A 15815-nucleotide genomic window follows, 5' to 3' on the forward strand; every position below is an offset into this window, starting at 1 on the left:
CAGTTACAGCATCAATAGATGGGTCTGTGTCAGCCCTGCTGCTGATGGGTTTTCCATAGGCTGTATATAATTTAAAAACATGGGTGAATGCAAATGTAAAATTTACCACTAAATATCCACAGAAGTATGTCATAAACAAACAACCTTCAGAAAGGATCATTTGCATCACCATTAGAGTCGACTACCATCAATGCTTTAGTATCTAATTGCTTAAATTGTCTGTTACTTTAACACACCTGCATTTTCTGGGTCCATTTGCTGTTGACAAACAAGCTTTAACACTCTGCCACAAAGCTTTCTATTCACCATTTCATCCTTATGGCGGGGTACTGCGTTTACATTTGAATTCCTCATCCCACCCCCACCTGATTTGAATCTGTTTTGTGCGTGCACTATTGGCTGTTATGAATTTCACGCAGGATTTTTGTGTGGTGTTTATTTGCTCTGCTGCTCAAAGCTTAAGAGGTTCCCAGAGTCAAAATCATTTCTCTCTAAGTGGTGGGCTTTCATGAGCAGCTGCTACACAGCAGCCGGTCCTAAGATGTTGGTCAACACTGCAGTTGATGAGTCTTTTCAGATTGTGCATTTTCTTTGCATCCCTGCAGTAGGCTGGATGAACGGGATTCACATGCTTGTTACTCTGTAGTGTGGCTTTATGTTTTGGATAATGAGGGGTGGGCTTTGATGTTTTGTAAGTGAGTCATAAGATGACTACTCAAGTACAATCAAGGCTACTGGGGTCCCTGTGAATTTATTAATCCACACCCACATTGTTTTTTGTTCTCTTTTTTTGGCTCTGTAGCAAACTGATTATCTGAGCTGCTTTCTCTCCTTTGTAAATGCAATCTTTGTATTTGGCATAGTCACGATTTCACTATCTTTTCTACATGTTTTACCTTCTTGCTCTGCTTCTCCAGTTGTTCATGCATTGAAACTGATCAGAAAACACCTTTGGCCCATGTCCACCTCATTGCCTTTATTTCCTTTTCTTGACTGCTACCTTTTTTCAATCCCCCTTTCAACCTATTGTATCTCTTTTTCTAACAGCTATTAAAAAGGGTTTCTTTACTTCAACAAGGAAGAAATATCTGCCTTTATTCCATTTTGAATTTCCACTGCATGTATCTTGAATAACAGTACCATGCATCTTGCAGTAATGAATGTTAAATGGCTGTAGTAATTGCTGTAGAAAGGGTTTTACCAAATAAAGAGGGACATTAAAACCACTATATTTACAACATTTGTACTCATGATTAATATTCATTGGACTGAGGCTTGGCAGAAAGTCCAAATGAAATCATTTGCAATCATCATGGGTCATATATCGAGGGATATTATGTATATGAGCTGTGCCGTGTGAGATGGTGCAGAGTAAACTATGAAAATATCATGTTATTGGTTTTCATCATGGCATCACAAAGTAAATGGATGCAAATAATCCCTTTTAAAAATAAAATCAATTATCCTTGATGCTTCAATCATGCATTAATCAATTTTTTCCCTTTGATAGAGTTCTTAGCAGCCTATCAACACAACACTAATGTATCATCACTTCATGAAGCTAATGTGAATAGTTTTAGTTTTATTCATTATTTGTCAGGAACCATCCACTAAAATATTGATCTCACAAGAGAAAAGTTGCCTTGCACTAGATTTTGCTAACAGTTAATCTCCATGTGCATTCGCTGGGCTTATACACAAAATATTAAATATGCTATAAAGGCAAATACATATCTACAATGCAAGTATAGTAATATAATTAAATATATTCATACGTCTGCAACATATTAGCAAAATTGCATTGACCTGACGTGTGACATAGCCGCTTTATGTTTACAAGTCCTGTAACTTCTTCCTTTTCATTTCTTTCAGATCATAAATGTTTTTGAGCCTTTTAGGCAGTAAAATTCTCACTGATGATGTCTGTGAAAGAGAATCAAAAAAACTGAAAAAGCTGTAGGCTGTGCTAGTTAAAAAAAAAAAAAAGTCCAGATAAAAGCTCAAATGCTGTTGTGAGCTTCGGATCACTGCAGCAATGAATAAAAATGTTCTGTCACACTTTTTATATTAAATAATTTCATTTAAGCAGTTTGGATTCTCTGGATTCAAACGCAACATAATTACCACCTGTTTATTTATGTTAATGATTCTTTTTTTTTATTCCTAAACATAAGTTATTAACCAACAATCAGTGAGAATGGCTGTAAGGTGATAATAGTTCATTTTAAATGAAGATGACATTGTTAATCATTTCATTTATTCAAGTGTATTCTGACCGTGAAGGTGAAGTCAGAGTTCTAGTATGTTAAAGCAAGCGTGACCATCGTCTCAGCCGACTTCTGCACACATAATACTTCATATGTGTTTGAGACCTTGAATTATTTTTATTTCCTTGTGGACTAATACAGCAGTTGAAGTACAGAGAAAAAAAATGTCCATGCAAACCTGAAACTAACTCACTGCCCACTATAGGTACACCTTGCTAGTACTGAGTTGGATGAGTTGGATCATTGCAAAGATTCAGAAAGTGCTGGAAACATTCCTCTCAGATTTTGGTTCATATTGATATGATAACATCACATATTTGCTGCAGATCTGTTGGCTTCACATCCGTGATCTCCGATTCCACCACATCCCAAAAGGTGCTCTTTGCACTGAGCTCTAGTGAATGGAGGCCATTTGAGTATAGTGAACTCATTCCATGTTCGAGAAACCAGCCGGAGATGATGTGGAACAGTGCCTTATCTGGCTGGAAGCAGCCATGAGACGATGGGGACACAGTCAAAAATGGATGGACATGGTCAGTAATAATACTCAGATAGGCTGTGGTGTTTAAATGATGCTCAGTTGGTATTAATGGCCCCAAAGTGTGTGAAGAAAATAACCCGCACAACATCATACCTACCAGCAGCCTGAACCACTGATACAGGGCAGAATGGATCCATGCTTTGATGTCGTTTCTGACAAATTCTGATCCTACCATCTGAATTGAATTGAAGCTTATTAGACCAAACAACATTTCTCCAATCTTCTGCTATCCCGTTTTAGTGAATCTGTGTAAATTCTATCCAGAGTTTCCTGTTCTTAACTGAGATGAGTGGCACCTGTGCTGTAGCCCATCTGCCTCAAGTTTGATATGTTTAGCATTTAGAGATGCCCTTCTGCATTTAGAGATGCTCTTCTGTATTTCTTGGTTCTAATGAGTTTCTGTTAACTCCCTATCAATTTAAAGCATTCTGGCCATTCTCCTCTGACCTCTGGCATCAACAACACATTTTCCCACACAGAGTGAATGCTCACTGGATATTTTCTCTTTTTTAGAACGTTCTCTGTTGTGTGGGGAAAAATGCAGCTGATTAGCAGGTTCTGAAATGCTCAGAACAGCTCATCTGTCACCAACAACTGTGCCACACACACACACACACACACACACACACACACACACACACACACACACACACACACACACACACTCAAGTTTAAATCAATCCAAATAAATGTGGTACCCTTGTAGAGATTGTTTTTTCTGTTTTATAAGGGGCTATAAAAAGACTAAATGACATACAAATATCTCTCATGCACTCAGCAAGCATTGCCCCAGGTGAAGGACAGTGACATGAGAAAAACCTTCAAAACTCAGCCTTATGGGCAATTAACTATTTAAGATATTTCCCAGTCATTGTGAAAGATTGGAACGTATGACGCATATAGTCTGAATGCACCTGTATTTTTTTTAATCTAATTACAAAGATTAAACTAAACCTTAATATGCTGTTACAATTTTATCAATGAAAAAAAGAGCACATTGCCAAAAATGCAATTTTGTCAAAAAAAATATCCACACAATTAATTTTAAACGACATTTTCCCGCTATCCTATATTTTGGTGAATATTTGAAAGTCTCTACTGTCACTAGTTAATGTAAAGTACTGTGAAAAATTGCTAGTAAATGTATTCTCTAAAGTTCAGATGGCACCCAAAAGCTTTGAACGTGTCACAGTAAAGAGTATGAGAAATCATCAGGCAATTGACAGATTGAGGTAATAGTATGTCAAATTATTTAATATATTAATATATAATTCTGATGCAGACAATGATAACAATTGCATTAGTCTTTATTTTTAGGCTGAATGTTTTCATTTATTTATTTATTTTTGTCTTTGTTATGCAGGGAACAGTGATAGATTTTGGAATAGTGCACATTTACCTACATTTTATTTGACTTGGTGTGCATATCACTTAACATACAACGCATAAACTTCTATGTTTACACTAAATTTTACAGATTTATACAGGAAAATTGGAAAACTGGTTTACAAATGTGCCACAGCACCATAACATGGTAGATAAAACAAAAGCAAACCCCTGTGTGAAAAATCCATGCAACTTAAAATTTTAAATCCTGGGCATGATGTTGTACATCATGTGGCAGAACTTGATCTGAATATCTGAATGTACTGGAGTCCATCAATAGCCTATCTGTCTTAATACCAAAGCCACACAGCCTCTCTCTCCCTTTCATTTTCTCCCTCTGACTCTCCCCTCCAACAGCCACACACAAGGCCATCCATTCAAAGGCCTTCCTCGTCCAGCCCCAGCAGTCCCCTGAGGCGTCTATACGTTCAGACCATGCTGCCTGGGATTAAAGTGTAAGATAGAAGTAGCTAGTGGGGATTGCTGCTTCTTCCTAGCTGATGGCGAGGCTCTGTAGGGCTTCCTTTGACACCCCCTCTCTGCTTTGGCTCACAGTTTGAAGATGAAGGCTTATTTGAGGAAAAATTATAGAGGATGGAGTTTTTGGTGCTGCTTTATATTAATGTTATTCTCTTGTACAGTATAAGAGACCAATAGTTAAAAGCATTTAACAATTGGATTACTGCATTATAATCCTGCCCTGTATTTCTTTCACATTAACTGTGTTAAAAAAAATCATAATGAGAGGTGTCCTGTGATTTTAGCTAGCTACTACTCTAAATTGTTCATGCGGTACTTTGCTTTTATGTACCAACAAAAATATCTGGACAGTCTGCTCTGTGTCAGCTGGGTTGTCTGGATTTAATAGAAAATTCTTCCAGGAATATGCATCACTAAGGTATAATAAACTGCATCACACTGTTTTGATTATTACTGAGGACTTTTTGCATTACTGCTTGTATTTTAAGTCTGCCCAAATTATGTGTTTTGAAATTACCACTCATCATCAAATGAGTCATCAAATGGCACAAATTTAAGGTGATTTCTTTCGGCATATTGCATTATTCAGAACGTGTAATTGACTTTTAGTTTTTCGCAACGCCAATATCGTTTCTTTATAAATCACGTAGTGTAGCATGGATGAAAGAGTAAGGCTGTTACATTACAAAAACACTCCTTTATGGACTGTTTGTGGTCTAAATGCGACATTGTGTTTAATGTATGCCAGTATCCTAGAATGAAATTCAATGAATAAAATAAAGAGCTTCATCTCAGAATCTACAGGCCTCAGCTAGTATGTTAGATCTTAAAGTTCATAACAATACAACTGGAACAAGTCTGAATATGTATGGCTTGTTTGGAAGGGTTTCCAATAAAAGCCTTGTCTCTCTTAAAAGAGCATGCCATAAAGCTTGGGTTTGCGAGGTTGCATCTTAACAAATCAAAAGATGTCCTTCAGAAAGATGAGACCATTGTGGAAATGTTTTGCCATAATACGCAGCACCAAGCTTGACGAAAACATACAGAGCAGATCAGCACAAAGCACTCTGGTGGAGGGATGACAATTTGAATCTTGATTTGCAGCCATGGGACCTAGTCACCTTGGAGTCATTCAGTTAACCATGTATAGGCTACCAAAGTGTTCAGGAGGCAAATGTCAGGCAATCTCTCTAGCAACTAAAGCTTGGCTGAACTTGGATCATACAAGAAGACAATGATCCCAAGCACACCAGCAAATCTACAACAGAATGGCTGCAAAAGCATCAAGGTGCAGCAATGGCCCTGTCAAAATCCAGACCTCAACTGGCCTAAAATGCTGTTGTGGGACTTGCATAAACAAATGCTCACAAACTCTAATGAACTGAAGCAACATTTAGAAGAAAAGTGGGCAAAATTCCTCCATAATGATGTTAAAGCATGTTAAAGTCATACTGAAATTTATTACTTCAAATTATTGCAGCTAAATGTAGTTTAGCTGCAATACAAGCTACACAGGGTCCTGTAAAAAGTCTTTTTCACATGACTGTATGTAACAGCACTTTATTACTTTACACCACGATGCATTTTAAGGTAATTTAACATCGTTTAAATGAAAATACAAGACAGCAGTTTTTAATATTACGTCCTAGAGTACATGGTGATGTTTTAAAGTGACCTCTAGCTGCTGTGTTAATCACTGCATAATATGCACCACGGGTGTCCCACCTGTACTCATGATGGAAAGTAGTACCTGAAAACAAACACTGAGCTCTGTGTGTTTAATTTAGTAAAAAGCTGTATTTTAACTCAAAACACGTTGTTGTCCTATCCCTAACAAGCAGTTATATGCCAAAATGTCACCTACCATAAATAAAAAATGAAAGTAAACAAGAAATTAAAATAAAACTTTAAAGTGGCTTTGAGCAACAGTCACGTTCCAACATTCGAGGTAAAAGTTAGATGTGTTTTTGCCACCTTCCCGCTACCCTTCCTGCTTTCTAATGCAAACTTTTCCACTTTTTGAAAAGTGCAAAAACCTGAATATCTGTCATGTCCCAGCAAACACTTAATCGATGAATTACCGCTGGCTGACAATCTTGTCTTGACATTTGGTATAGGAACAGTTCCAAAATGAAAGTTATGCCAGAGAAATAATCTAACCGTTATACCTTCGAGCAGATTTGTGTAAAAAAAAAAAAAAAAAAGGGGGGGGGGGGGGGGGAGTATATTACATTTCTTCAGACAACACAGACAGAGGTATTTTTAAATTCCTTCCAAACAAGCGCTGTTTTGTCAAATATTTTGTCCACGAGAAAACTGTCAGCAGCATGCCAACGCATCAAGTGGCAATATAACTGACTTCATAAAAGGAGATGAGGGCGCACACCTTTGACACTGTAAGGCAAGGTTTTATTTTTTCATCTCCACAGGAAAAGGCAAAAGCAGAGTTTCTATAATTCTTCAGCTTGGAGGAAGTCTTCCGAGCTGTTTGTTTGCTTGTTTGTGAAAGGACGATTTGATCATTTAGATGAGGGACTTGTTAAGGTCAAACGTTAACAAGGGTACCAAGCAGGTTAAGGCGGGGTGTAAAACATTAGGCCTGCATGGCATGAAACATGTGCAAAGGGGAATTATTGATACTACTACTACTACTACTACTACTACTACTACTACTACTACTAATAATAATAATAATAATAATAATAATAATAATAATAATAATAATAATAATAGAAGAAGAATAGAAGTTTCTTGTCTGCCAACAGGGTTTATTTTTCATTTTGAGATTATAAAAATAATAATGAGTAAACAAATGCATAACTTGAAATTTTAAATCGGATTTAAAGTTGATTGATTGATCAAGTCCAGTTTCCTGCATCACAACGTCACGTTCTGCTTTACAGTGCATCACCACCATACTGGAAGTGCCAAGTGAGTTGAAGTCTGTCACAGATGATGGCAAAGTGAGGCAGAGGGGAGGAGGACTGATGACACGGAGCTGGCACAGCGAGCGAGTCGTACATTGTACTTTGTGGTGAAGGAAGGGAAGCGTGCGTCTCCTCTCCATCACATTTCACTTTTTCAAACAGTGACGGGGAATCAAAGAAGGCAGGATGTAGAATCCGTCAGACACAGACCGTTTCTTCAGAGTCTTGCGGTTAATTCTGCTGCTTTCAGTTTTTTCGCTCTGCTCGGTGCGGGAGTCTGCCGATCGACCGAGGTGAAGAAGAGAGGTGTTGCTCGCTGCCTCAGCTCGCTGGATGGATCCGAGCTCATCCTTTCTCACTTACAACTGAGGACTCGGTTTGGAAGAGTTGGGATTTTGTTCCCTCCTCCACTCCATCTCCTTTTCTGTGAGTATTCCTGTTTTCGCCGACCCTTTTATTCAGTTCTTATCTTTGGAAGGGCTGATATAAATTTAGAAATTTGCATTTATCAGGTGAATAAATGCGTTTGTTGGGGAAGTTGTGCGATTCGTGCGCTGGAGGCGAAATGCGGTGTTTCTAAGGCGTGAACGTTTCAGAATCACTTTTTGTCACGTTTTGAGTATAACGTGCACGGACACAAGATGTTTGCTTATACTCGACCAGGTAATACAAGTCAGTAAAGAAACGTCATCAGGTCATTGTGTAATTTATGTACTTTAAAATTCTAACAGGGAAAACCGCGTAACGTTATCAGCGCATGGAGAACTCTGAAGTAGATTTCCTCCTTATTTAGATTCAACAGGTTTGGCTGTCACTGTTTTTCACCGTAGGATAGTTAATGAAGCTGCTCAGAACAGAAGCCTTATAGTTGTTTCTTAATGTCGCTGATGCTGGTTAAATTGTACATGTAATTGTTCCTTTTCGACATAGGCTTGGACACAAAAGGCGAGTCATTTGATTCACATGCATACCAATTAATTGTGGTCTAAGTCGAACTCGTGCACATTTTATTTTTTTCATAGAAATCAGATTTTACATTTCACACAAACTTTTACATCCACCTTTAGCTGTTCTTTCCATTTTTAGCAGCTCAGGTGGCATTTTGTATAGATGACATTTTCAGATATTTAAACAAGAGACTGCTGAAAGTGAAAGGAGATTTAACAGAGAGGAAAAATGTTTTGAAACTCATAGTAGAATAGGCATGATGGTACACAGCACCTTGATGGTCAGCACTGGTCATTTGGTTGAAGACTGAATGTGTTGCTGTTAATTATCCACATTCCCTTTTTTGTGTTTTCTTCTTCAGATGCCAGATCATTTTCAGGGCAGTTAAGTCTGAAGGTGTGGAAGACTTTGCTTCACAATGGCAACAGGAGTAGCAGCGTGGCTCCCCTTTGCCAGGGCTGCAGCAATTGGCTGGATGCCTGTGGCCAACTGCCCCATGCCTATCGCGCCAAGAGACAACAGCAAGAAACAAGATGAACTTATCATCCTCAATGTCAGCGGCCGTCGTTTTCAGACCTGGAGAACAACATTGGACCGCTACCCAGACACCCTACTGGGCAGTTCTGAGAAAGATTTCTTTTACAACGAGGAAACCAAGGAGTACTTTTTCGACCGGGACCCTGACGCCTTCAGAAGCATTCTCAACTTTTACCGAACGGGAAAGCTCCATTATCCTCGTCACGAGTGCATCTCGGCCTATGATGAGGAGCTGACTTTCTTTGGCATCATACCTGAGATCATCGGTGACTGCTGCTATGAAGAATACAAGGACAGAAAGAGGGAGAACTTAGAGCGGCTGCAGGATGATCAGGAAGAGAATATGGACCTGAAGATGCCCAACATGAACTTCAGAGAGACCATGTGGCGCGCCTTTGAAAACCCCCACACCTCCACCATGGCCCTGGTCTTTTACTATGTCACTGGGTTCTTCATTGCTGTCTCGGTCATTACGAATGTGGTGGAGACCGTGCCCTGTGGTGCTACTGCCAATCAGAAAGACATGCCATGTGGCGAACGCTACACTGTTGCGTTCTTCTGCATGGACACCGCCTGTGTTATGATTTTCACCGTGGAGTATCTGTTGCGCTTGTTTGCCGCACCTAGTCGTTACCGCTTCATGCGCTCTGTGATGAGCATCATCGACGTGGTGGCTATCTTGCCATATTATATTGGTCTAGTGATGACCAACAACGAGGATGTCAGCGGCGCCTTCGTGACACTGCGTGTGTTTCGAGTGTTTCGTATCTTCAAGTTCTCCCGCCACTCGCAAGGCCTGCGGATCCTGGGTTATACACTCAAGAGCTGCGCTTCGGAGCTGGGCTTCCTCCTCTTCTCACTCACCATGGCCATCATCATCTTTGCCACGGTCATGTTTTATGCAGAGAAGGGCTCCAGCTCCAGCAAGTTCACCAGCATCCCAGCTTCATTCTGGTACACTATTGTCACCATGACGACGCTGGGGTGAGTAATAGACATATGCAACCCCCACACACGCACACTGACACAGGTAAATGCATTCACACACAGTTACACGTTGTGGTATATGTGTATTTTTGTTTGTGGAATTATAACAGAGTTGCTTATGATTTTAATAAACTGAATAATTTATGAAAACCACTTTGAATTTCAAATGAGCATTAAGACAGCCTTCCCCCATACTTCAGTACGCTACAGCTTATTTGAAACTGCCAGTGTGATTAATGGTGGGGAGTGTAGCATTTATCTATCAGCACAAACATTCATGGCGTTTTGTTTGCCTTAGTTAGAGCTCTCCAAATAAGAAGACACTGTTTGAATACATGCAATACACAAGTAGATGCTCAGATAATAGATTTGTATTTGTGCAAGGGATGTACAGCTCATGCAGAGCCACATCTTGTAGTTTCTTTTTTGATCAGTGTAAATTCATGGAAAAAAAAGTTTCCACATGTCATTAGGTTGCCACAACCAAAACATTTGAACATTTTTACTAATATTGAAACAAACAGTTCTATTCATAACCCTCCAATTAACTAACAACTCTTTTCCACCTCCACACTCTTATGGCATGACTTCTAATCATCTTTGAATAAATAGTAAGTTTGATTGTTTTCAGAGGACAAACAATAGCTTTTCTACAGTTTTTTCAACAAATTTTCCTTTTGCTAATTGGGGCTAAACCAGGAGCTCCGTATGCACAGCTAAAGCTTCAGTTAAAAAATGCTTTGCAAGCGTGAAATAATTTAACTGCATTATAAAGTGAGATTTTCTTCTGTACGCCTGGAGGCAAAGCGTCCCATGAGGCATCCTCTGTCACCTTTATTATGATTCCACTCTGCTCTTAATCTTTCCTTCGAGCTCGCTGAGATTCTGTGCCATGAATGGCAAGGTGAACTTAAAAGTGTTCCCGAAGTTTGGTCGAGTGTACTACTCTATTAAAGAAGCAGAATTGAAGAATAATTACAAATTCCTAAAAATGCATTCTTCCCTCAGGCTCTCTTTGTAGATAATGCTATGTATGTAAATGGAAAATGTGCTTTTGGAAAGAAATGACATGACACAAAATAATTTTAATGGTTTTTGTGATTCACATGGGTAATGTAAATGTATTTTTGACTATAAAAAACTTTCAAGTGAGCAGGAAACGCGTTAAAGGAAATGCCTATCGTTTTAAGTCTGTCTAAAAGGAATACCTACATTTTATATGTATTGAAAACATTTTTGGCCTCTGTCATTTTTCATTCTCTCCACAGCAACTGTGAAAAGATTCCCACCTCATGTGATTTCAGTGAAAGCAATGCAGGACTCTAAACTTCAGGATAAAAAGACAAAGTTTATATGAGTCTTCAAGAATTTAATAAATTGTGAAAAATGGACTTAAGATAATAATATTCACAATAACTGGTGGTAACCAGTTATTATGAATATTTTTGAAACTTCTATGAGTTGGATTTTTTTAGAGAAACATTGAAAGATGCTATTACTATACTAGAACTGATGGGTTGGATTTTACATTGTTTGATTTATGTGACCGCAAAGATATGTATTTTCTAATTATCAACAAGTGAGAATCGAGAACTTTTTGAACATTTATTAAAAATACATATGTACTCTACATTTCATTAATTATTTCAGCTCTTTTACAATATTTGATCAACTTAAAAAATAAGGAAAAACTCTAAAAAAATGCCTTACTCACTGAAATTTTACCAATTCTTTAACCAATTATTACAATAATGTCTGTAAATGTAGTGAATTTATAATTTTATATAATGACCACAAGGATAGACATTTTTCTTTCATCATTTGATAAATATAGTTATGTTGTACAGCCCCGATTGCTGGGGGGTAGCCTACTAGCCTTAATAAATTTTTATTTATACATATTTATAAACCTAATAAATAGACATTAAGAATTGTATTTACAACATTAAATTACTTTAACCTACACTGATCTTTATTCCTATCAAGGAATAAAGCTAATAGGTGCTATGAACTACGAATTCCCCTTTTAATTTTTCTGTATTGATTAAGAACAGGAGGCCTCACATGTGAGAGTGACACTGTCACAAGGTGACACTGGTTGTGTCTGCTGTAATGATCTGATTAGATTAGACAAGAAATTATGAAATCTGACAATTGTGATATTCTTATTCTCTAAAACAAGCGTTAAGCAGAAAAGTTTGTGTAACATCCTATTGCAGACCAGTCAGCTTACCATTTGTTATTGAGTTGGCCATCCTCATAGAGAAATGCCGCCTTGCTGAGATCTTCTTTGAAATGAAGTCTACATTTCCATAACATTTCTTTTTAAACTGACCAGATGTTCTATGCTGTTCATGTGTCTGACTTGCTGCCCAGCTCATCAGCTCTGTGCAGGTTGCCGTTGCTTCCATCAGTGTACTTTTAGCAGAGCTACTTGTGGGGAGCTTCTGAAATGCAAAGTGGCATATTTGGAGGAATCACAAGCATTAGCTTGACCGACCATGACCTGTTCCTACATCCCAGCGAGATGAAGGCACAAGGTTAGATGAGTTCAAGACGAAAGACACTGTAGTGAAATCATCATTAGAGATGATGCAATCATCATTAGAGATGATTTCACTACAGGAAATCATCTCTAATTCAAAGCAAAGTAACTAACGTTGCACTTTAACCATTTGTTTTATTTATCTATTTGACTACAAAAGCCATATCCTAGCTTTAGTTAGGACTTTGAATTGTACCGTTTGGTGAAAGTGATATTGTTTGTGCAGATATTAGTGCTGCTGGATGAACCAAAGAATGGCTTTAATTTATATGTGGAAGTTTTGTTTTATACATAGAGTTTAAAACCTTATAGAAAAATGGCTTTTTACCGTCTATCAGGATTTATATTGTCTAGAAACTACAAATATTTATGTTTAGTGACATAATTTTTATTTTCAAAAATAATTATGCTGTTTATCATTGAGTCATTGAGAAAACCATAAATACTGGATTGGACAGCATGTGTGGGAGCTGTCATGCTGCACCAGATTACTACAGATAACTACACTGCAAATGTCACGAGCTTCTGCCTTTTTCCTAAACTAAAATGAAATTAAATAAAGTATGGTTAGATTCCTGGTCAGGAGTCAAATGACATGTTTTGCTAGTCGACCTAAAACTTCCTGAACTAGACATTTCCCAGCTTGACTTGTGGCAAACAGCCTTTTTTCTGTTTTGTTGTATATACAGTATTGTGCGAAAGACAAGCATGGACCATAATAGTCCTGTTAGTCTCTGTGCTGTGTAAAGCCAGACAGACTGCCTGACCTTACCTGTGCAATATTTGTGTGGTTTGCTGTGTGTGGTACAAGTGCTTTCTTTTGTATCACACATACTAAAGGATACAAATGCCAAGGTGAAAGCATTATGTAAATTGTAAACCTGAACAATGTGTTTTCACAAAGACCCATTATGTGTGATGCACAATAGGCAGTGACACTGAGAGTCTATCTACAGCTCTAACAAAGTGAGCCTCATCACTACCCAAGGACAGTTATTTGTAATTGGGAAAACTATCAATTGATGCGCGTTCAAAGCAAACACACGCATCATTTTGTAAGTGCTGAATTCAAGGGCTGAAATTCAATACCTATTACAAAAACTAACATTGGATACTGTTGGAAATAATTCTGCAGCAAATCGAATGTATGAAGTCAGGTAGGGCTGTGCGATATGACCAAAATCTCATATCCCGATATAAGAATTCTATCGTCGATAACGATATAAATCACAAAAATTTAACATTTTCTGTAAATTATGTGAATCTCGGGCAGCTCGACTTGCGGGAAGTGTTTCCAGCTGCGCATCATGTAGCTGGAGTCGAGTGTTTTAACCGATGCATGAAACGATATATTTTTAGACATAAGTTGTAAAGGCCGCAGTTTTCTTTGTGAGTATTTATTACACAGCGTGCTGCGGGGAAAAGCCTGTTCTAACGTTTGAGTCTAAGGTTTATTTTTTAACACCTGGCGGCTCTTTTTTAAATTCTCATCCGTAAATGATCTGCTCTTTCACGTGATTCTGTTTATTTTGAAAGGTCTCAACAGGATCTTGAGCTTTATTGTGAAAGGTTTATGTGGAACATAAACAAGCGGACACGCGATGCTGTTACCGTCGTTGTTGCTAACCACAACGCATAAAAACAGGCACTTGTCTGTCCATAGTGTGGTTATATTAAATATAAGAGAAAGAGAGAACTTTACGAAATTAATATAGCCACTACAGTGACCATCAAAACGATGAAAAAATATTGCCGTAAACAGTTTATTTTGCGACACCACGAAACAAACGATAGCGTAAAATGAAAGATAGATGTTTTTATATCATCATCTGATATATATTGATATATCGAACAGCCCTAAAGTCAGGGTATAGATCAGTATAAAGCTAAACTATACCATACAGTTCATACCATAGTTTATACCATAGGGTTTTGTATAATTACCTGAAAAAGATCTGTTCAGTATTATTGACTCTGTAAGTAAAAGATTCATTTTAATCTGAGTCATTGTCCCCTGTGCTTTTAGGCAAAGTAACACTGAGATCCGTTGCAATATTGTAAAATATATTATATTGTGTAATTTACTGTATATTGTATATATTTATAGTGTATAATATAGTATATAGTAAATCTTAAAATATTATAAGAGTTGTATTCAGCTTGAGTAATATCATAATCACTTCACCATTCTCTCCTATGTTGAGGTGGGCTGCATGTGTGCAGTAGTACACATCATAAAGTAGACATATATCAGAATAGATTCACAAACTCATCAAGGTCATTTTGGGCTTTTTAATTATTTCTTTGAAATCTTCTTTTTTTGAGGGTGGAATGATTGTACAGCATATATCTTTAATGACTTTAAACAACTAGAATTTGGCTTTATTTTGTTTTTTCTGTAATCCACACAGGGTCAACTATACGTATAGGCTCAAATATACACATACAATCATTTCAACTTTTAATAAGTGGAGCTGAATGTTCTAAAGTGTCTTTTAATTTGCCAAGGCCAAGGCCTGTTAGCTTCTCGTTAGTGGTCATGGTTGACTACAACTAGCAATTTGTTTGTCTGCACACACTAGACTGACCAATTTCAATTTCATTCAGTTTAGTTTTATATAGTGCCAGATCACAAGACATCAATGCACTTAATATTTTAATGACCCAACAAAATTTATGAGTAACACTCAGAACAATGGGACATTCCATGGAATTCATTGAGGCTCTAAGAAGGAGAACTATATATCTACACAAGTTGGGAGAAGGTTGCTTGAAGCCATTTCTATCCAACTGCAGATTTGAGGATCATCTGTACAAACAGTTGCATGTAAGTATAGTTTATCGCCACCCAAATGGTCACCCTCACATGAGAGGAAATTGGTTAGGATGTTCAGGAACAACTCAGGATCTACCAAGCCTTCCATGAACTGCAAACTGCTTGAATACCAGCATTACTGTCCACAATGAAACAAGTTTTGAATTGCTGTGGACTGAGAGGGTCCCAACAAAGGAAGATTCTACTCCAAATTGACACCTTTAAGCTTGACTGAAATTTGCTGCCGCCCATATGGACAAGCCAATTGCCTTACAATAGGTATGTTTGGAAGTGTAAAGGTGACGCTTTAAACCTAAGAACTCTGTACCAACTCTCAAGTATGGTGCGGTTAGGGCCATGCTCATGATAAAACAAGCTAAGG

The 15815-nt window shown here is 37.8% G+C and overlaps 1 protein-coding gene across 1 annotated transcript in view; it reads left to right on the plus strand.

Annotated features, from left to right (window-relative positions):
- Positions 1-4549: 4549 nt before the first annotated feature.
- Positions 4550-15815, plus strand: part of LOC147331286 (A-type voltage-gated potassium channel KCND3-like) — a 110793-nt gene continuing 99527 nt past the window's right edge. Inside the window, exons 1-3 of the mRNA XM_086293505.1 lie at positions 4550-4649; positions 7578-8027; positions 8911-10070. Of these exons, the coding sequence (XP_086149631.1) occupies positions 8968-10070 (1103 nt within the window). The 5' untranslated portion in view covers positions 4550-4649; positions 7578-8027; positions 8911-8967. The remainder of the gene's footprint in view (positions 4650-7577; positions 8028-8910; positions 10071-15815) is intronic.

Source organism: Aulonocara sp. 'chitande type north' Nkhata Bay, linkage group LG5, assembly GCF_057382095.1.
Source record: "Aulonocara sp. 'chitande type north' Nkhata Bay isolate Kocher_YH1m ecotype deep benthic linkage group LG5, A_spYH_male_GT1.1, whole genome shotgun sequence".
Lineage (NCBI taxonomy): Eukaryota > Metazoa > Chordata > Actinopteri > Cichliformes > Cichlidae > Aulonocara > Aulonocara sp. 'chitande type north' Nkhata Bay.